The 23,313-nt window shown below is 45.9% G+C and overlaps 1 protein-coding gene across 1 annotated transcript in view; it reads right to left on the bottom strand.

Moving 5' to 3' along the window:
• Positions 1-23,313, bottom strand: part of LOC138579547 (microtubule-associated protein futsch-like) — a 1,023,262-nt gene that overhangs the window by 807,059 nt on the left and 192,890 nt on the right. Inside the window, exons 5-7 of the mRNA XM_069650064.1 lie at positions 9,062-9,199; positions 7,972-8,091; positions 3,297-3,440 (exon numbers count right to left, since the gene is read on the bottom strand). Coding sequence (XP_069506165.1) covers positions 3,297-3,440; positions 7,972-8,091; positions 9,062-9,199 — 402 coding nt within the window. The remainder of the gene's footprint in view (positions 1-3,296; positions 3,441-7,971; positions 8,092-9,061; positions 9,200-23,313) is intronic.

The raw sequence follows: 23,313 nt of genomic DNA, 5'->3' as shown, positions 1-23,313 counted from the left end.
ACATGCTAAGAACCTGTTAACCTTTTTCCTTCCCTAACCTTTCCTTTATCCACAACCTCGCAATGTTACCAAGCAAAAAAGCAAAAACGTGATATATAAATGCCAATACTGTTCTAGCAATTGAAGCCACCTCAGGGTGTAGGAAATGTCTATGAAGCATCTCTAAAAAGCATCTACTTGCTTATCTTGATTCTGAGAACGTGTTATGAAGTGTATTTTTATTGTTGCACATTGCCCTTTTTAAAGAATGCTTATTTAAAACTGGCCATTAAAGAAATAAATAATTATTTTACTAGAAAACCTTGAGTGAAAGTATTATTTGAATACTTGTAATTGTGGATTTCGATGCTACAGCTCTACAGCTCACATCTACCCCTCTTGAGATAAGTCTGGCTGCCCAGTCACACTACCAACTTGTGTAGTACAGACCTATACCAAGAGGACAAGACTGGTGTAGTCTCCCACAGGGTTACTGCATAGAATCTTGCCTAGCAGCAGGCACACTAATACCCAAGGAGAAGGAGGCATGAACGCCAGTGGTGAGGGGCTATGTTGGCCAGGCGTGCTAACATATCTGCAGTTGGGGCTATTGGCACAACTTTGATGGCCAGCTTGATCAAGCATACTAGCGCCCATGGTGGCGTAAGCAAAAACTAGCTATACAAAAATAGCATTTGGAAAAATTCCTTTGTTTATATCAAGAATAGAAATTGGCCATTTTATATACATTTTCCCATTTTTGGGCGAGTGACAACCATAATCCCTCCCTTCTCCTTTTATTGCCTTCCATCCTTCAAACTTTTCAAATGCATTTCAATTCATCTCTTTATCCCTTCTCCCTCTGCCACATGCTTGCCTTAGGTCGGCCTTAGTCAGATCATCCTTAAATAGAATGTTGTTTGATATGCTTTTAACACATGTTGCCAGAGGCCATTTTGTATTGATCTGAGCGGAGGGAACCATGAACTCTGCAACTATGAGGCCTTGTAGGCTAGGCTCACTAGCAGCCCAACTGAGGGAGCCGTAAAATCAATAGTTGTGGGGGCACCTTGATCTGACTAACAGCAAGTTGAAGAAGGCATGAACGTCAATGTTAAGCAGCCATCTTGGCTGGACTCACTAGCACCCTAGGGAGGAGACGCTGGACCATTATGTTACTTGCCTAGTAGTATTGCAGTCCAATATTGGTGTTTCTCACAGATTTGCATGTTTTAGAAGATTCTCAGCTCTAAATCTGGGAGCTGCCGGAATACGCAGAATGCGGCCTGACCTACCTGTGCATGTCATCGTAAAGACTCTGGAGAGTGTTTAGAAATGTTATGATTAAACAATGAGAAAAAATGGATGCAGTGAACCAGGTCAATGTGAGCCCACTTGCAACATGATATGACAGCAGTACAACCACCCCCTATGAGATGAAGAAACAGTGTGTGCCTGTGCCTGGCCGCATGCAACCCTCCCCCCAGACAACATCCCAGATGCCTTTGCAGACATGCCACCTACCGATCAAGGGCATGCTCGTGGGGCAAGACAGCAGAGCGCATATGCTGCCACAATATTTAGGTTCTGTGGAGATCAAGAATTGGAATTTTCTTGCCATCTATTGACTGAATGTAATGCTATGGCCTGGTTGAGATCAAAAGCCTTGATCTCTATGGGGTTCACTACATCCATTGATGCCTTTGACCTATGGACACTGCTCTTAAGTGGCAATCATGAGGACTGTATAATCTGTCTTACTTTGCTATGAAGACAAATCTATGAGATCATCTTGATTATAGAATTTTATTATGGATTTATGATTGTAATGATTGTTTTAATTTCATTGATGAAATTGGGTTTGTGATCTGTGCTAGTATTAAAAGTGTGTGGAAGTGAGGGGACGTTTGGGCCCCCCTCACACATTCTGCATGTTATGGACCACTTACTCGTGCAATAGCGGGGGACGCCTCCATTGCCTGTATGCTAACATTAGCATAAGTGGGGCTATTGCGGGATACACTTGGCTTCCATTTTGTGTGCCCTCGACTCCATCTTTGGACTAGGTCTCATTTCAATAATACGAAAAGGCTTCTCTCCCCTTGCAGCGCCGCGCACAGAGCTCTCATGGCCCCCGCCTTTTCCTCCCAGTCTGAAAGCTTCACAAATCCCTCTCTCATGGATGCGCCGGGGATAATTGAAACAAATCACAGAATGTATCATATCACCCTTCCTCTGTGATCACTGTCTGTGTGTGAACCGTCTCGAACCATGCCTTGAAGCTCATCCATCTCCACAAACCTGCCCCTGCTCCTTTGCCCCCGCTGTTGGAAAATGGCAGCCAATGTAACCCTGTGCTCTCCTAAGGTATTCTCTTGATGTACCAGAAGTATGACCTTGCGGTGCAGCCCAACCCACAGTGCCCCCAATATACCCAGACCTCTGTCTCAGTATATTGTGCCCTAAAACCAACACTTGTCATTATAACTCCCCACTTGCCTTGATGTGCTAAGAACCACCCTGTCGCCCAGGTTAACACAGAGGACAAGCCCTCTACGCCTTCTACCCCATAAAAGTCCCAATGAAAGATGGTGTAATCGCATGCCTGCAATTTATAGGTTTTCTAGATTTATTCAAAGGTATACTAATGATTGTTGTTTATTATATATTGAATGGTAGTTTCTCATGCTTGCTTAGTTAGTGCCAACTCTATCTCACCGTGACCTAACCCTCACCCCTCCCGGACACATGCAGCTGGACCTTGTGACGCTCACCCTCCCACCATCTGGGGAACCAATCCAGAAGAAGCAGCACCTACATCGACATATGTGTTTTGGCCTTCCAGCCAATTCCGCACTGCTATAGCAACCTATGTTAATTGCCTCATCTATGGTGCTGTTTTCCTTTATAATTCTCTGTAATTGTATTGTTTGCCAGAGCGCTCTCGAGGCAGCAGAGCTCTCAGGATGCCAACTTTTTATAAACTTATCTAATCTTGCAACCTGTCCTCCTAGTCTCATTCCCCACTGGGGTGTATTATATTTTATGAATATGCACGTGTAAATCGGGGAGTGAGCCTTTACAAAAATCAATACTGTATAATACTAAATAAATAAAATAAATAAATATTCTGAATGTTGCATCTCAACCTCAGAGAGGTGTCAATATTTCAAATGGTCAATAAATACCCTAATTTGGAGATTTTGAACTTTAAGTGGTCTTTTTAGTCAGACTGCTAAGCCTCTAGAAGCCACATGTCCACTCTTGGTGAATAAGGAATTGTACATTTCATGATACACTGTCTGGAGGAACTGCACCTGTTTTGTAGTATTGCGGTGTACGGTTTGCGTCGTGACGCCTTTATCTTCTCGGTTAACAATGTTTTGTTCCTTTTGTGAAGTCCTGGTCATGGCCTCCCTCTTTATTCTCGGAGTCGGGATTTTCTTTTTCTCCCCAGCGTGCTGAAGGGAAAATACAGAAGGTTTCTGTTTTGTAGCTTACCTTCAGGACACACACAATTTCACTTGAGCAGCAATGCACCACAGATCAGACAGCCAACCACAAAACTGTCTTAGTGAACTCTAGGCACCTCACACAGAGGAACTGTTCATGTCTCATGCAGGAGAATAAAGAGAGCCCTGGTGTGCAAGCGACAGTGGTGTCAATCCTTGCCATTCAGAGACCACAAATAATCTGGCAAGGGGTTTTCAATTACACAAGTTAATAAAGTTGTAGATTATAATCCGATCTGCAAAAACTGGGGTGGGGGCTCAAGAAGCTGTAAAGCAAGAATGAAAAGAAATCAATGGGCCTCAGTACAGCGGGCGGTGCGTGAAAACATGGCGGTAATGCAGTGGTAGCCCTTTTACCACTGCATTACCACCTCTTTATCGCTCTGCCTTACTGCAACTTTGGTGGAAAGGTGGAGGATTTTCCACCAGCATTGTCCTGCCAAAAAATGGCAAAATCAGTAATCCTGCCGAAATCCCAATAGAATCCTATCAACGATTAAAAAAATGGGGATTTACACCGCCTACCACCACTTGTAATCCTATGGTAAATCTGTGAGACCAAGTGGCGGTAACCGTAATTAAGCTTGCCGGTATGTAATCGGATTTACCACCAAAATACTGCCAAACGTGTAATGAGGCCAAATGAACTCAAATTTCAGCACAATACAGGAAGAGGATTTGTTACTCAGAGATACATTGGGACATATTTGTCCAGATTCTCGAAATGCTATTTGCCACAACTGATGAAAGTGGTTCATGCGCATCAAAAAAACTACACACTAGTCTCAAAAGGCATCACTCTGAGATTAACTTTCCTACTCACTGTGCGGAAATCAGGTGACATGTTGATGCATTTCCATACAGACCCGAAATTCACAAATGGGATATGTACAGTAATGAGCCACATTCCTCTCTGCCTGTTGGGAACAGGCAGGGAGAAAGGGGCACAATATGGCAGCAGTGGTTTACTCATGTTGGTTACTCTTGCATTTCTATCCCCCAAAAGGGGCAGAAATGCTTTTTTGTCGATATGTTACGCTAACTGGTCCTTTAAGGGCTTGCCACTGAAATGCCCTTCAGGCATCCGCATGGTGCTGGGAGCCTATAATACATTAGCTTCAGGAGTGCACTGTGGGCACTCATTTATGCAAGGGGGCTTGCCAGACCACCTTCTGTAATGATGCCAAGAAATGAGCATATTAACCTTTTTATATGATTCAATGACCCATTTCTCCACCATTTCACACCCCAAGCATCTCGCCCCGCAAAGCCACATACAGCGCTGTTTAACATGTTGCCAGTAGACGTCTATTTGCTACTTAACATGACTCATCATAGCTGCACACTAATGCCTTGTGGACAAAGTGCACCGGCTCTTGGACTGTGTCTCAGGCAGGTGCAATGTATCATTGCCAAGCAGAGATTACAGCATTCACCTTAGAAGCACGCAGCCGCTGGAGCTGTGGGTCTTATCGTCACCACCAAGGATTATTATTATTTATTATTATCATACTGGATGGCTCTCCATGCAAAAGCGCGCTCTTTTTAACTTCCTGCAACTCGTCTATTATTCCTTGTATAGTCTTGTCTCCCACTATCACAAGGTGGGCATCTCAATGCACTATCCCTCTCAAACTCTCGGCTTCTCATCCCTTCACCACCTATCAGTCCCCCGCCTGCCCTGTGCCTACACCCCAGTTTGCCCCGCTTCTCTACCTGCCCCACTCCACTGGAAGGTTCATACTCCACCTGGTAGCAATGGAAGGAGCTCCCCAATCTTCTGAATCCTCCTATCCAAACTGAGTACCCCACCTACCTTCCCTGCTCCCCAATCCTCTGAATCCTCCTATCCAAACTGAGCACCCAACCTACCTTCCCTGCTCCCCAATCCTCTGAATCCTCCTATCCAAACTGAGCACCAAACGTACCGGCCCTGCTCCCCCAATCCTCTGAATCCTCCTATCCAAACATACCGGCCCTGCTCCCCAATCCTCTGAATCCTCTGATCCAAACTGAGCACCCAACCTACATTCACTGCTCCCCAATCCTCTGAACCCTCCTATCCAAACTGAGCACCAAACGTACCGGCCCTGCTCCCCAATCCACCGAACCCTCCTATCCAAACTGAGCACCAAACGTACCGGCCCTGCTCCCCAATCCTCCAAACCCTCCTATCCAAACTGAGCACCAAACGACCCGGCCCTGCTCTCCAATCCTCCGAACCCTCCTATCCAAACTAAGCACCAAATGTACCTGCCCTGCTCCCCAATCCTCTGAACCCTCCTATCCAAACTGAGCACCCAACCTACCTTCCCTGCTCCTCAATCCTCCAAACCCTCCTATCCAAACTGAACACCAAACGTACCGGCCCTGCTCCCCAATCCTCTGAATCCTCCTATCCAAACTGAGCACCAAACGTACCGGCCCTGCTCCCCAATCCTCTGAACCCTCCTATCCAAACTGAGCACCAAACGTACCAGCCCTGCTCCCCAATCCTCCGAACCCTCCTATCCAAACTGAGCACCAAACGTTCCGGCCCTGCTCCGCAATCCTCCGAAGCCTCCTATCCAAACTGAGCACCAAACGTACCGGCCCTGCTCCCCAATCCTCTGAACCCTCCTATCCAAACTGAGCACCAAACGTACCAGCCCTGCTCCCCAATCCTCCGAACCCTCCTATCCAAACTGAGCACCAAACGTTCCGGCCCTGCTCCGCAATCCTCCGAAGCCTCCTATCCAAACTCAGCACCAAACGTACCTGCCGTGCTCCCCAATCCTCTGAACCCTCCTATCCAAACTGAGCACCCAACCTACCTTCCCTGCTCCCCAATCCTCCGAACCCTCCTATCCAAACTGAGCACCAAACGTACCGGCTCTGCTCCCCCAATCCTCCGAACCCTGCTATACAAACTAAGCACCAAACGTACCTGCCCTGCTCCCCAATCCTCCAAACCCTCCTATCCAAACTGAGCACCCCACCTACCTTCCCTGCTCTCCAATCCTCTGAACCCTCCTCTCCAAACTAAACACCAAACGTACCTGCCCTGCTCCCCAATCCTCCAAACCCTCCTATCCAAACTGAGCACCCCACCTACCTTCCCTGCTCCCCAATCCTCTGAACCCTCCTATCCAAACTGAGCACTCAACCTATCTTCCTTGTGTCCAGTCATTCTAAAATATTGTTCCCAGCCATTTTTCTCAAATCTAGTGGTGTAGAGGTACCGCCTGCATCTGAAGGATGTGTCAGCTCTCTCAGTGCTTCCTTTTGCTAAAAAACAAGTACATATTTCACCACTTTCTTATTGGATCACCTGTTGTAGTGTTCTCACAAACGTCTCCAATTCCGTAGCCAATGAGCTGTTGTCTTGATCACGGCTACCGCACTTTTGTCAGCCTGCAAAGCCCTAGTAGGTTCACTTCCAGCCACCAACCCTTCGTAGTGTGCCGCTTAATCCTGTATAGCTAGTATTACGGTTGCCTCTGTGTTCATTTACTCCTCCAGCCCACTGCTCATATTTCCATTTCTCTGATACTCTCTCAGTAGAGGGCTCGGCTGTGGTGCGACCGGCAGATTGGGTGCTCAGAGCTGCACTTCTCTTATATGTCCAGTGTCTCACCTTCACTCAGCTCCAGCATCGCCCCAAAGTTCACTCCACACTCCGGAGTCCCCCGTCCTACCTAGTGATTGCCCAGTGGCTCACAGGGGTACCCAACCACTTCTGACTGACCGCGTGCTCTCCTCGGGTCTCCTCTGGTTTCCAGCCCATAACCCTGTACAAAGGCCGGGCACCTCCCACCTCCTATCATTCCACAGTAGAGTGCAGGGTGCAAATCATTGCTCCTCCTGATTCCCTCAAGTTGAGGGATGGATATGTTGGGATTATTGTAGAGCGTTCACAGAGTTGTGCAGTAACCCCTTAAACTCTGTAGGCAAACTTCCATACCCCTAGTTCATCTAACAAGATACATACTCAAGCAAAAGGTAGCGCTGCACATGAAATGGCAGGGGCACAACTGGACACACCACACCGCTGGCTATTTATAGCTGATTCCGGAAGGGCATTGGTCCTCCAAGGAAACTGGCTGGGACTCTAGAATATCATTGTTATCCAGAGGGTCTATATTTCCCTAGTGTGATGCCTCCTAGGTGAACAAAGCTAGGTGCATGTTGCACACTTAACCACTATGACCATCCCATATGTCAAAAATGCCCCGCCCCCACTCCTAAATAGTCACATCACCTTTTAATGTTTGGTCCCGCAAGATGACCAATGCTCTTTTCCTTTGAGTTTGTGCAACTTTGCATATCCACCCATTATGACATCGGGTTTTACTCAGCCAAAAACAAAACGGAAGTAGTAAAGTAACATTGCTACTCAACGTAGCAATAATGCATGTGCGTATCTCTCCCAGTCTTGCTTCCTGGACTAAAAGGACACTTCCATGTGCATTCAAGTGTCGGCAGTATAAGGGGTTTATACCGGTTTCCTAAGATCCAGCGATGAGCGATATGTCAGTTCTTTCTCCCTGATATTTTCCTCACTTGGATCCTGCTTGACATATCTCCTTGAATTCTCCTTGGGGTACTCAATATCCGGCAGCTGCAGACGAGAAAGAAGGAAAGCCTTTAACTTCACACATACAAAAGTATTGCACAAAAAAAAATACCAAAGGGGACGTTCCTTTGCCGACTCTCATGAATGCCCCAATGTATTGTTATGAGAAAACACTATTGGCCGCATTACGAAGACAGCAGTAACCCACTGGTGCTACTGGTGGGATGCCGCCGTCCTCGTAACACTAAATCCGTCGCCTGACTTCCCACTGCCATTGGGACATTACAAGTCCTGGCGGAGCGGGAATGAGTTCACGGAAGTACTAGCATCGTTGTTAACAGTGCTGGTTTTTCCGTGACAACTCTGCGGGTGGGTTCTGTTGCGTCCAGCAGGTCAGGCCCACAGAGTCGGAGGTAATCGTTTACCGCCCAATTCCGAGGGCCCTTAGCGGGAACCGTAAGGAACGTGTGGTCTGACTACATGTCCCATACGGGTCCCGCTAAGGCACCAGGACGCTAATAACGGGCTTGCTAGTCGCGAGCCCGTTATTAGCGCCCACCCCATTCCCATTGACCCCTGTGGGGGCTCAAATGGGAATGGGGAATGGGTTGTTCAATGATTGCCATTGGACAAGACCAGTGCCGGACCCGGTATTGGAGGCAGCCATGGTGCAAATAGCGCCATGGCTACCTCCAATCTCGGAATGAGGCCCAATGTCTTATACCACATACTGCTCAAAAGAGAGAAAACTGACTAGTTCTGATACATGTTAAACCATTCATGTACTTTAAGAGAGTAATTCAAATCATTTTATCTGTATATTCAGACTCATGTTACAGATGTTATTTAGTAATTAATTCAGTACAGAAGAATGGCTTTTTGTCAGCATGACCAAACCACACACAAATGGACATCTGACGCACGTATATATTTTGTGTCAGGTTTATAGGTCTACTCGAGCATTGTTGCATAATGAATTGTACATTTCAAGTTGCAGAGTCCGGAGGAGCCATACCTGTTTCGAAGCATCTCGGAGGGAACTATGTGGGGTTCCTTTGTCTTCTCCACTGACAATGTTTTGATCGTTCATTACAATCTTGTTCATCAACTCCTTTGTGATTCCTGGGGAGAAGATGTTCTTTTTGTCTTCAGCCTGCTAGAGAGCATATATGCAGAGTGTTTAGTTTCTGTAGCTAACCCTTAGTTTAGCCAAAACAGACGCAATTCCCTGGAGCATCACTCTATCGCAAATGAGTCCGTTACCACCATAAATTGCCTTAAATTAATCTCAACACACAATAAACAGTACACCTATTTGGGTCACATGCAGGATTAAAAAGAGAGCCCAGGTGGGCCAGCAACAGTGGCTTACATCCTGCACAGATTGCTATTTGTAGACATATCCACTCAGGTATCCACATTGTGAGAGCACTGGACAACCAGAGATAGAAACATTTGCCTGGGGAGCGAGCAGCTACTCTAGCTGTGGGTTTGATACTAGTCATCAATTATGTCAGAGTAATATGTCAGTATTAAATATAATATTGTGTGCAATTTTCAAGTTAAACCTGAAACCACCCAAACAATGCTAGAACCTTATTTTCTGGTTTGGTCATTTAAAGCGATATAACGCAATGGATCCATTAATTGAAGTGTTACATGTTACATGCTATGTCTATAAAGTAGGTTTTTAAAAACTAATGTGCCGATTCAGGAAGGTACTTGGTAGTTCAAGTTGTTAAGATGGCCCCAAAAGTCCCAAACATGCCCAGCGGAACTCGAGTCAATCCAAACAGACTTAAATGAGGAAGTAGACAAAGTGTGCAGAAATATCCAGTTTTATTGTCATCCAAATAAAGCAGAGACAGCCTACAAGCATTCAAATCTTGTGTCTCTCGACATACAAATTAGAAACAATTGGCTAAATACTACAAAATCCTCATCAATTACATCATAACAGTTTACAAAAACCTACGATGACTTGGGATAGGTTAGTGAGCTTGGCTACATATGGCTTCTATAGGGGTTAAATATTTGATTGGGTTAGACATACCTGATGGCTCCAGGTGGAATCATCTCTATATTGATAAAGGTTAAACTACATCATCTTCATGACAATGGCTTGTTGGCATATTACTTGATGGAAAGCATAACATTAAGGATTTGATTCGATTGGCACATTGATGACCAACCTTGGACACTTGACAGGTTGTCAAGATATTAGCCAGATGGTATTTGACCTTGTGCGGTGTCTCATGTCTACATGCATGTGTAGGGAGTACTGCAGGTGTATTATCTGTTGGTTTCTAATGAATAGTCAGTGTTCTACAATTATGGGTCACACGCTACGAGACCCTGTATGAACTGGAATTACATTTTATGTGTTGAGATTTTAACTCTTATTAATGGGTCTGTCATGTTCTCTATTTCCACTGGAGTTACTTTTCATGGTGTCTTGTGGCACACTATGTTACTGCGCCTCGTTAACAAAGGCTGGTTGTGCTCTTATAAAAGTTTAATTCATCTGGGAGTATCCTGCTTGCATCTTGGTAACTGTTATATCATGCCTATCCTCCCTATTTCATTGTAACCCTGGCACTAATTGCCAGCTAACTACTGAACTCTGCAAGGATTTGTATTTCTTGTGGACTCATCATTTTGAGTTCTACCATTTTTAAGAAGATGGCTGCTTTGCTACACCCTAGTTTCTATGTTAGCGAGCTATATTCGCATATCATTCATGTTGAATTCTCATTATACACCGGTTGTGTTAGTGTTCTTCATGTCTGTGGATTCTATATTAATATTCTTCATGTATAAATGCATATATTACCTAGTGTATGTGCTGTTCATGTGGAGTACACATGTGCTTTGTGTCTAATGCATGCGCTTGTTACTGTTACGTTAGTTTGACAGCTTTTGGAATCTTCAGCTTAAATTGTCTCCATGTCGTGTTGTACCTGCCTGGGATAAGGACGTTCGGTTGCCTCAGTGAGTAACATTTCTCACCTGTGTGGTATTGTTTGTTTATTTCTTTCTTTCTTTCTTTATTTTTTTTTATTTATTTTTTTTATTTGATTTAATTGTATAATACAATTTTTACAAAATAGAGATGTAATCCTCCCACTAACTGTTCGAAGTTCACAAACAGAACGGCGTGGAGTCTTACTTTAACCTGTGTTGCAGTCACACGTAGTTCCCACTCTGATTCTACACCGGGATCATGGACAGGGACCGCGACCCCCACAGGAGTGGCGGGCTAAGGACACCCAGCTGGCTATCCTGCCCATCCGTGTCTGCGGTCAGGTAAGCAGGGCGATCTCTCGAAAGAACCCTACCACCAAGATCACCCAAATAGTCTTTTCCCCACTTATGAGCCGGCACCACCATTCCTCTTCCTCGTAGACGTATAGGTTTTTGAACAAATGTCTGAGGTGTCTCTGGCGGGGGCCCGTGACGCCTAACCAGTTGAGCAGGAGGTGTCTTATGGTTTCAGCCATCTCTGACTTCGTGCAGAATCTGCATGCTTCGTCCGGGGCCAGTTTTCTACGGAATAGGACTTCCCTTGTGTGAACGATATTAAGGCGGATTCTTAAAAAGTTCATCCTGAGTTTAGAGTTCGGTCCTCTTAATAAGTAAGGTTTGAGCTCATTCACTTTGGACAGCTGAGAAGTAGGATCTTTAAACAGTTTTGAGGCGGCAGCTTTTTCCAAAGTATCGATCCAGTCTTGATTTAGTAGTCGAGATTTCACCTTGGCCGGGTTATTAATTAGTTCATCTTTGGAACTTCCAGCATTCTCTAAGATTGATTCGATCTTTATCATCCAACTTGTGAGCATTTTACATGATCCAGACCGGATTTCATACTGGATTTCTTGCATGATCCGTGAGGGGTTTGGAAGTAGGCACTTTCGAAATAACATTGCTTCATTACGGGAGACAATAGAGGTCAAAGATTGTAGGGAAAGTTCCCTTCTTATTATCACCATTGGTAGCGAATCGGGAAGGTTAAGAACCTTTCTCCAATAAAACCTTCCACTTTTAGCCAGAAAGATGTTGGCAGATTCGGTAGGGCTTCTGCTCCATATGTGAGTGTCGGGATCACTTTGGCCTTGTAGAAGGTTATCACAGGGGCTATGGTGAATTTTCCATATTTTTTCAATATTGCCCGAGATTGAGAGGCGAGAAGTCTCGCCTTAGTCATGATGTTCTCCTGCATCAGTTTTTCCTTGCAGTTCTTGTTGATAATCACTCCCAGATATTTAAAGCTGTCTACCAATTCAATTTTGATGTTATTTACCGCCCATGTGAATTTCTCTGACTTCCTTTCGTGTCCTCCCAAAGTCATGATTTTGGTCTTTTCCAAATTCATCAGGAGGTTGTTCTCTTTGAGGTAAGAATCAAGGTTATTTATCTGTCTCTGGAGGCCGATAGGAGTTACATCAAAGAGGATTATGTTGTCCGCGTATAGCAATCGTGAGATTTTGCTAGCTCCCAATGTCGGGGGGAATGTCCGGACTCTAGCTTCGTACTCTTTGAAGTCAGCCATATATGCGTTATACAGGGCAGGAGCTAAGGGGCATCCCTGCTTTACCCCTCTTACGGTCTTCATCCAGGTGGACAGAAGGCCTTGGTTGTTGAGCCGGACACATATTGTGGTTTCTGTATATAGGGCCTTTATGGGTTCCAGTATCCTTGAGGGGCAGGCGTGGTGTTGTAATTTATCCCATAATCGTTGCCTGTCTACCCGGTCAAACGCCTGGACCAGGTCGATGAATGCCATGTAGATCTTGGGGCTGCCCTCGAATACCTTGGCTTTTAGTGTGCTCACTGCCAGAACATTAGCCAAAGTGCCTACGTTTTTCACGAAACCCGCCTGGAAGGGATCCGACAGGCCAGTCGCCGAGATCCAGTTGCTAAAGTTGTCCAGGATTAAGGCCCCAAAGACCTTTCCTATAGAGTCTAGTAAAGCGATGGGCCGATAGTGTGAAGGGTTGTCTTTAGATCCTTTTTTGAAAATAGGGACCAAAATCGCTTTCTTCCAGGATGATGGGATGGTCGAGAGTCTAATACAGTTTGAAAAAACTTCCTGGATGAAAGGGGCCCAGAATTCCAATTTGTTCTTTATATCGAAATTGGTTATGCCGTCGGGTCCTGCCGCTCTGGATCCGTTGAGCTGAGTTATTTTCCCTTTAATTGTGTTCAGGTCCGTTGGAATTTCCCACAGTTCTCCAGAACTAGGTGTCCGGTTCTCTATTACCTTGTCCCGGATTCCATATAGGTTTTCAAAGTGAGATATCCAGGATCTTTCATCGATTGTGTTTTGTAGTGCCTGGTTCGCTAATTGAGAGGTGCCTTTAATCAGTGACCAGAAGTCGCGTACCTTTTGACCACTAATAGCGCTCAGCATGTTTTCCGCGTCTGCCTGGTACCTATTTGCCTTAGTTGACTTCAGCCAAACTTTGTAGGCTTTTCCTGCAGTAGCGGCTTCAACCTTCTTGCTTGGTGACATTGTTTTTGCTGCCTCCCGTTGTAGCTTTCTGACCTCCTTTCTTCGGGTAACTAGTTGTTCATTATAAGTGTGAAGTGGGGCTTTAGATCCGTATTGTAGCACCTTTTTTTTTTCCTGTGGTAGACTGTTAGTAGGGGCAGATATTCGATCCTGCTTGCTGGGCGTAGCTGCTTAATCAGCTTGCGTTCCTTGTATTGGTTGGTTATTTTGGAAATAGCTGCTTCCGACAGTCTCAGTCTTATCCCGCTTTGGTTTACTAGCAGATCCTGTGCGCCGTACTCCTCCTTTCTTCTCCTTGACTCCCACGAGAAAGTTAGTAGATTGTGGTCGCTGTGCTGTGTTCTTATAGTTGCAAGGGATGAGCACAGCGGCAGGAGGCTCTTGGACACCTGGATGTAATCAATTGTTGCCGTTTGATTTCCTCTTTCCCAGATTGGGATGTCTTCTGTCTTCTTATCGGCCCTTTGCCCCAGGATATGCATCTCTCTTGTGTCTAGGAAGTTGTGCCACATGCTGTTTCTGTCTTGGGGCTCTTTGGAATCTAGAGTTAGGTCCGTATTCAAATCTCCGGCAATGATTACATCGCTCGAGGTAGATGTTATTAGAAAGTCATCTATTAGGCTCTCAATTTGTGCGAGAAAAGGGTCATTGTTCACTCGCTTTGGGTTCCAATATACGTTGATCAGAAGGATTTCTGATTTTTGATTGGGGTCTGCAGGGCCTTTCGGCCTTTCCCACTCCAGAAGCGTAGCCAAAAAAAATTCTGATGCCACGAGTGTTTTGGACAATGATAGTCCAGAGCCCGCTCTTAGGGCCGTAATGAGGCCAGATCTAGGCCTACCTCTCTCCTCTCTAAGGGCTGGTGAGTGTGCCATTTGAAAACCGTCCAGCGTTGGTGGCTCCATTAGCCACGTTTCCTGCAAACATAAAACGTCGAAGCTCCCCAAGTTCACATCTGAAGAGACCGTTAGATGGCTGAAGCCTCTGGTGTTCCACGATCCCAATTTCAATGATGTCTCCGGGACTTTCGTAGAGATCGATACTTTCTCTGAAAAGTCACCGGAGAGGACGTCAAGTGGCTACTTGTTGTTGTTTCTCCTTCCTTCCCCAGCTGGGTAGATTTTCCCCGAAAGGCTTCTGCCTGGCTGCGGTATTTCCTCGGCTTGCTCCACACGTTGAAAAATTCTTTGGGTGGGATTTCGTGTCGAGAATGGAACCCGGACAGGACTTCTCTCCCCACTCCTTCTCCTTTCTATGTCACGTCGATTGTTCAGATTGTTAGAGGCTCTCTGAGAGCGATTTTCATCATGTTTACTAGACATTTGGGGCCTTGTGGGGGTTTTGTAAGGTAACAAGTCTTGGTCATGATCCTGGTGTCTGGGTCGATAGAAGGACCGCTCCCGAAGATTCGAGGTTGGTGTTTTGCCCTCCATAGCATTTAACAGGTCAAAGCCCAAGTTATATAATCTGTCTCTTGCATTCCAGATTTGATCTTGAATGTAGTTCGATCCAATATGTAAGTACGAAGTATCAGATCTTCCATTAGGGTTCGGTTCCAAAATATTTATGTCTTTTGTAACATCGATATGGGATAACCGACTCTCCTGGAATAATTTGAGTAGTGCCTTTCGATTTAATATCCATCTATCCTGTCTTTCTTGTGTTCTTTGGAGTTTAAATGTTCTTGTCATCGTTTTTCTTTGCCCAAGCAGAGGTGGGCTGTTGAGGTGAGTGAATCTGCCCTCCCGCCGACCTGTGCCCGACAAGGTGTGGACTGGGTTTATCCGGTGAAGGGCTCCTGTACTTTCTTGTTGAATCCAGGGATTTTTCGCCCCGGGGGAGCTGTGGCTTTGATGTAGATTTCGGGGGTGGGCTTCCAATTGGTTTCTCCCATGGGGTCTCTTACCCAGCGCTGGGCCTGGATTCTTGCTTACTCTTCTCAGGGGCGAAGTGGTTTTTACCGCAGCCCGCGGAGAAGTCGAAGGAGAATCGAGAAGCAAAGCCTTTGATTTTGGTTCGTCCTTATCTCTGTTATCACGAGTTTCCGTTTTTTTTCTTTTTTGGGCCAACGCTTGGGGAATTTCTGATTCTGATTCCTCAACCGTATAAATGCTCATATTCAGTAGATCGATTGAGCTACTGGAGCCCTCTCGCGATCTTTCTAGACTCCGAGAGGTCGACCGCGTCTTTTCCGCGGGTTTTAATTTGAAAACTTGACGATTTTGTGTTGGTGGGGTGGTTTTTCCTTCATTCCTCAAGTCCTTATTCTCAGGTTTAGCCTTTTGTGTGGGCTCTCGCTGGGACTTGTTTTTCAGAACTTTCTTCCCCTTAGCGATTGGGTTGTTTTGGCCTTTATGTTGGAAAATTTCAAAAGTAGATGGAATTTTCATTGTTGAGAAATCTATTGGTTTCACACATGGTTGATTTATTGCGTTTTCTGGGAGGGTAAATGCCACTGATCCATTTTTCTTTCCTGCTTTATTGACTGAACGACTCAGAGACTGGCCATCCTTTATGTTATATTCCGGTTGGTCAACAGATTTTGCCGGAGAGCGGGGTCTCTCTATAAGCCAGTTCCCCCCCTCAATGTCCCCTTCCCCCCCACAACCTTGGGTCGTCACAAGGGGTTCATTCATCCCAGGTCGCTCTATAGTTTGTGTCCCTTGGGTGTTTGTTTGCCAGTTTGCCAGACTTGGATTGGGAATGACTGACCTTTCTGCGGGCCCTGATCGAATCTCAGCACTAGAGACTTCCTTGTCATCTCCTTTATGATGTAGGTGTGCAGTGATGAAGCCCTCTAGAAAGGTCAGTTTAGTGTGCATGTGTGCAATCAGATTAGTTTGGTCTTTTAAAGTGTCGCTGATTGCTTCGTATAGTTTCCCAAACGGGGCCAATGCAATGGTAACCGAGGACAGCGTAGTCATGAGATCCTCTTTTTTCAAGGGCATTTCTAGCACTTCACTAGGGGGATTTTCTCCTTGCCATCTAGGAGCCAACAGGGGGCCCAGATCTTTGGGGTATCTCGGGCTTGTATCGTTTGAAGGGACATCCCCTTCTGTGAGTGCTTCAGGACTAATCGCTATAGGTTGAGGCATTCGTGGAGCGGGTGCATTGGGCAAAACAGGAGGGCCCTTATCCGAAGCTGGGGGCAGGTGTGTCTCCCCTGTTGGGGTTTCCAGCGTGCCCAAGCCCACTACTTTCTTCCTCGTGTCAAGTAAGTTGTAAGTAGGTAGGGTCACCCTTCCAGGGGTGTCGCTTCCCACTGGTATTGTCTTGACATTTAGCTGAGTTATGACCAGCTCTTTATTCAACCAATCGCTAGGTGCAAGACCGGAGCCAGGTGCTGGGCTGCCCTTCCCGGATACTGAATCTGCACCCATGCTAATTGGGTTCAGGGTCTGGTTCCCTTGAGTCGGCTGATGTAGTGAGTTATTTGCCACTTTCTCTGGCAAAAGAGTCATCTCAGGGGGAGGATTCAAGTGTAAAAAATGCATTGCTCTGTCTTCCACTATGGCCAGCAGTTCTGCATCTGAAATATCATGCCGTATTGTTTCCTCCAATCGTTTTTTCCCAAAAAACTCTTTCAGAGTTGGTTTTGATTTTATACCTTGAAAAGTAGGGTGTTTTTTCCCCCCCACCTGCCCTCTTTTATATGGGGGTTTAGCCCTTACCGCTCTGCGAGAGGACATTTTGTGGCTGCCTCCCACCATTTTTGTCGAGATGCCGGTTATCTGGTCGGAATTTGTTACTATACCCGCCGCATCTGTTCCGCATGGTGGGGCGAAGTTCGATAAGAGTGGGGGGGGATCATTTCCGCCGGTGTTTAACGCTGGAGTTACCAGCCGCGGAGGGGAAGCGCAGATTTGAACGTCCCCATCTTCTAAAACAGATCCCACTGTCTCCCGCCCCTCTTTTTCTACCTCTCCCACCTTACCCACAAATTTGCCCAAGACTTGGGGAGCTGATAGTAGAACAACTGAGTCCGGGGGTGTTCTCAACTCCTCCTCTCCCTCTGTGTTGTGTATCATGACCACTATCCGCTTCTCCTGGGGTGCGGAGGGAAGTGACTCCGTGGTGCCCCCTGGACTTAGTACTTTCACCACAAGGGAGTCTATAGGTTGGGGCAGGTGCCAGGATCCCATCACCCTCATCTCCCGTACGTGCGAGTTAGGATGCTCGAGGCATTCTCCTTCTGCTCCTTCAGCGCACAGTGGGGCTATCACCGGGTTTATTATTCTTCCACACCCGATTTCTCGGCCCTGAGCTGTGAGGGTGGGTGATGTGACTGAAGGTGTAGGGGGGGACACAGGACACATCGATGTTGCTGTAACAGCTTGGGGATTTTCTAAGACTCGTCCCGCCATTGGCGCTGTTATCGCCGGTAAACCTTCCACACTTTGAGATTCAATCGGAGGAAACCTGAAGTCACTTACTTCGTTCATCTCAGTATGCCGGATGGAGTTTACCTGTGCTTCTTTTCCCACGTGCTTTATTCGGGAAATCCGCTGCAATCTCAGGGTTGCCAGTTGTTCCACACTTTCTGGCGAGGTTGCGCTGTCCTTGTTGTTACACAGTGGCGGACGAGGTTTGCCGTTTCTTAATACGCGCTTGTCCTGGGCCTCCACCCCAAGTTTCCGCTTTGCGGGCTCCTCTATGGCTGCCATCCGCCGGGTCTGAAGGGCGATGGATCTATATGCAAGCAAGGTGCGTTCGTCGCAGGCTCGTCAAGCGGTCACGCGGGCCCGCAGACTGCTGACTGCCCTTGTTAGTCCCTTCGCGGTCCGCTTCGCGGAGGGCTGGATGTTTGTAGAATGGAGGGCTCGGGACACGCCTCTGAGCACACGCCTCCAACAGTAGAAACAGTAGAATCTGAAAAGGTACTCGAACACCAGCACAGCGTGCTGGTACTGCTGACTGCCCTTATCAGTCCCTTCGCGGTCCGCTTCGCGGAGGGCTGGATGTTTGTAGAATGGAGGGCTCGGGACACGCCTCTGAGCACACGCCTCCAACAGTAGAAACAGTAGAATCTGAAAAGGTACTCGAACACCAGCACAGCGTGCTGGTACTGCTGACTGCCCTTGTCAGTCCCTTCGCGGTCCGCTTCGCGGAGGGCTGGATGTTTGTAGAATGGAGGGCTCGGGACACACCTCTGAGCACACGCCTCCAACAGTAGAAACAGTAGAATCTGAAAAGGTACTCGAACACCAGCACAGCGTGCTGGTACTGCTGACTGCCCTTGTCAGTCCCTTCGCCCTTCGTCCATTTCTTTCTTTATTTATATAGCGCTCCTCACCCGGAGGTATCTGGGAGCGTTACACGTTACTTGGACATTACAAGTTGCAAGTAAGTTTGGGTACATGGTAGACAGGTTAAGTGACAATATATACAAGATTATGAAAGCAATGAATATAGTTGTAAATCAGTTATAGATCATAGATATGCAGGAAGCAATTAAGACAGATATACAGAACAATAATAGGATAAACTGGCTTGCAGATATGGCCTACTTCACGTTATATATCCTGGGCCAATAGGACATTTTTTGTTTTCTTCCTAAAACCGATGAATGACTGATCAGCTCTTATGGTTGTTGGCAGTGAGTTCCAAAGCTGAGCTGTCATAACAGGAAAATGACTTCCCCCTACTTTCTTTAGCTTGTATCTGGGGACCTTCAGACAGAACAAATGTAGGATCCTGACTTGGTGTGTCGAGGTGTGTTTAACACATTTTCTATTAAGTATTTCGGGGCCGAGTTAGTAAGGCATTTGTGAGTAAGGGAGGCTCCTTTAAACTTTATCCTGCCTTTGATTGAGAGCCAGGTACTCTTACGTCTGGCCTCCGAAATGTGTCTTCTAGGAATGCCTAGTGCAGTTCTTAGAGCATTATTCTGTAGAATTTGAAGTTTGTTCAAATTCTGTTTGCTTGAGCCAATATAGAGAGCATTACAGTAGTTCATTTTGGAGAGGATTAACGCTCTTGCTAAGGTAATGCAGCTGGCTGTGGATAAACATGGTTTACATGCATGGATTAACTTGCAGGTATATGCTGTCGCTGATGTTGTAGCGTTAATTTGCCTGTGCATATTCAAGTATGAGTCTAGGTAGAAACCTAGTGCTTATACTTCCTTAGGTACTTTAATATCAATACCATCAATGTTAAATGACTGGAAGTGAATGCTTAGTTTGTTAAGAGACTGGCAGGTGCTCCCATGAGCAAGAGCTCTGTCTTTTCATCATTCAAGCAGAGGCCGTGAGAGGCCATCCAGGTCTGAATTATAAAATAGATTTATTTCACCAAGTCTAGTCAACGTCATAATCAACAGACATAAGAATGAGAATCTGGGTGTCATCTGCATAGTTAGTGTAGGTGACACCCAGATAGTCTAGGTCATTGAACAAAGGCTTAGTGAAAATAGTGTACATTGTAGGTGATACGCAGGAGCCTTGAGGTACTCCGCATGTAATAGGAATTGGATCCACTAAAGCGGAGGACGAGACGACTCTCATTGACCGATTATCCAAAAAGGATTGAACAAGGCTGTTGCTTCCGGAGAGAAGTAGGTGGCTGTAGCCAAGTGCTTGCACATCACTTTATGATACACCAAATCAAAGGTGGCTAACAGGATTAGTAGCATCAATAAAGCCAATTTCCCTTTGTCCTTTAACTCTTCAATTTTTTTTTTAGATCAATCAAGGCCATTTATGTAACATGTGTGGGTCTGAAACCAGACTGCCGGACTCCCAGGTGATTGTTCGTTTCTAGGTAGTTCTGGATCTGGATGGAGAATCTCCTAGGAGGTTTAGTAGAGCCTGATTTGTGTCTCTTTGAGGTATAGGGAAGGTTCCGTTTTTTCACTTCTATTTTGTCTTGAAGAAGAGAGATTTTCTTAGACTGTGCATTTTGTATATTTGTACACCAAGACTTGTCCTTAATGCACATGTCGGTAGGTGGAGTAGGTGATTCCCATTCTCTTTAGTACTAAATCTAGCTCTGCTAATTCGTTCATCATATGTCTCACGTTTGGTTTGGAGGATCTCTGTTTTGTATTTGGCCATGATTTTCAAAAGATGATCTTTGTTGGAGACTGTAGGTTGGTTTTTCCAGAGGGATTTGATTCTCCTTTTTTCAGCCCGAAGTGTTTTAAGGTTTGGTATTGGGCCGGACGAGGGGCAGAAGCATAGATTACGTTTTCATCTGCCTCCAAACATTCCCTCTCTGGTCGAGTCCTTGACCACACTCTTCCTTCTGTTCTACCCTATATAGGGCTCCTTGGGTATCCATATTTTAGTCACCCCCTCAAGCTACTTCCACGTCTCACATGTTCAACTGGACTCCAGGTCATATAGCAGCACTCCCCATTGGAATCACAACATACCCAGTGCTCAGTGTTATTGTGAGGGTCCTGAGGATATATAAATTTTGACCCAGGAGGTGCAATAGGCCTCTCCATTGTCAGCGAATGGGGAATGCCATCTGTTTGTGTATATTCATGCACGTGAATATCCAAGTTCATTACTCTTTTCATTCCTACTGCCTTTTTCGTAGTCTTTTTGCATTGGCTTATTGCCATTGGTAGAACACAAAAAGTGAATAGTTCTAGTACCAATATGGCCACTAGCATTTTGAATATGTTAGCCAACCAGTTGGGTATCCACAAGAGCAGGTAGTTTAACCAGTCATCATATGCAATGTCTACCACCACTACTGCCATTTTTGTGTGCAGTTCCGTCGAGCTAACTATTGCCTCTGTGAGGGTCCCATTTTCCTCATCGTGGGTGGTGGTATATATGTGAAGCCAGAGGCCCAATTCTTGCTCAGACGTACCCCTCCATAGCCACTATCAGATCTAGGACGTATCTGTTAAGGGTGGTCATGAGCCTTATTGTTCTCAGCTCTTCCATTATCGTGTTAAAGCCTTTGCAGTTAGATTTCTAGTCTGCAACTGCTCCCATTGGGTTATTTGCTATCATTTGCAGTCATGCTGGCCTGCAGCCCAGTTGTAAAGAGGGATGTAAAGAACATAGCTGTCCTAATGAACAATTTATGCCCATCTGATATGTCGCCATACACCTTGGCCAACGTATAGTTATCCCTTTTTGTGCGTTGAAGGGTGAGGGATCTCTTATGCTTTATGTGTGTTGATCCTGGGGAAATAACCAATCTGCACCTTACTTTGGGGAACTACTAAAGCTGGTACGCTTATCACTATCAGGGAGCACAGGCCTTTCTACTTCGCAGAGAACTGCATGTAGGCTAGCAGTCCATCAATACAACTATGCCTATTTTAATGCCAACCCATCAAAAATGTGTTTGTACCCTGTATTTTCCCCTACTTTTACTGTTTCCATATTTCTGAAGCATGGGCTGCTATTATTCATGGGTACTATGGGTAGGGGGCCCGCTTCATCCTCTACCCACGTGAGCAATTTGGAATATTCAGTCCATTTGTTGAGACACATATCTTGTTTGCATTCTGCGCAACCTCTACTGGCACTGATAGAAGTACTTGAGCCTTACAAACCATCATCCCTTTGACCCAGCGTTCTGAGGTAAATATCTCTCCATATATTGGCAGCTGGGGTCTTTCCCATCACCCAGGTATTTCTTTCCCTGCTGCATTAATGCATTGTAACAATTTATGGTCCGTTATTGCAACCTCTCCTATTCGGCCCTTCTAGTGTATATTGAATCATCTTTGTTTTTTATTCAAGTGTCATCCATTATGGACTTTTGTTTTATGTAGCTATATTCATAGGGGAATATTATTTTTTCCTCCTTCGCAAGGTGGCCCACCTTCTTTGAAATTGTGGTCTTGTGGTGCAGAGTGCTAAATGTGTTAGACAGCGTGTTCTACGTGCAGGTGTTTCTGTGGATATGAACATTCTGTAGGCACTCATGGCGTAGAGGATGAGGAAACATACAAAACAACTTGTGCAGAATCATCAATAAATTTGCTCTAGTGCATTGAGTCATCTAGCACCCTTCTTTGCAATCTTTGAATCTGTGTGCTTACCACAGGGAATTGTTCTGGTGTCTTTTCAGTTGTTATTGTCACCAGAGCTATGCTGAAGCAAAAACAAAGAGGTGATGACTGGAAGGTTTAGAATGAATCTTAACCACTGGCATTGCTCTGGGCAACCCTCCAGACCATCGTTCTTCGCCTGTCAGGCCATTACAGAAGGGGGAAGACCATATGCAAATCAGGCTTGGCCCCACCCCAAAAGGGGCAGTCCAGCCCGAACTGCTAGGTCACATCCCTTCCTCACGAGAACACAAGCATCCCCAAACATGTTTGTTGGGTCTCATCAGTGAGGAGTAGCTTGGGTCTCTAGGCCCAGCAGGCACGGGACCCACGTCTGGGCATACCCGACCCACTCGGGGTGACAAAGCGAAAACAAAGAGTTGATGGCTGGAAGGTTTAGAATGAATCTTAACCAGTGGCATTGCTCTCGGCAACCATGTATGGGGTTGCTGTTGGTACACTTGTTCAGAGGGGAATTACTTAGCATTTCGGTGCTGGACTACCCTAGGGCAGGACAAAGACTGAAATGTTTTAGATATTTCTCCTCTGTGAAAGATAGTGAGCTAAAGACTCTGGGTAAGCCTCTCGTAACTGGGACTAATGTCCAGCGCATGGACTGCCAGGACCCCCCCTTGTTTTTTGCATATTTACGTAACTTTGTGTCTCACTCTGAGTTACCAGGGGAATCCAGATGTGTACCCCTTGCTCACTATTCTTAGAGAGGCACAGCTCC

The sequence above is a fragment of the Ambystoma mexicanum genome, chromosome 1p, assembly GCF_040938575.1.
Source record: "Ambystoma mexicanum isolate Mex_15411 chromosome 1p, UKY_AmexF1_1, whole genome shotgun sequence".
Lineage (NCBI taxonomy): Eukaryota > Metazoa > Chordata > Amphibia > Caudata > Ambystomatidae > Ambystoma > Ambystoma mexicanum.
The sequence above is the reverse complement of the archived record's forward strand: the minus strand, read 5'-3'. Positions and strand labels throughout refer to the sequence as shown.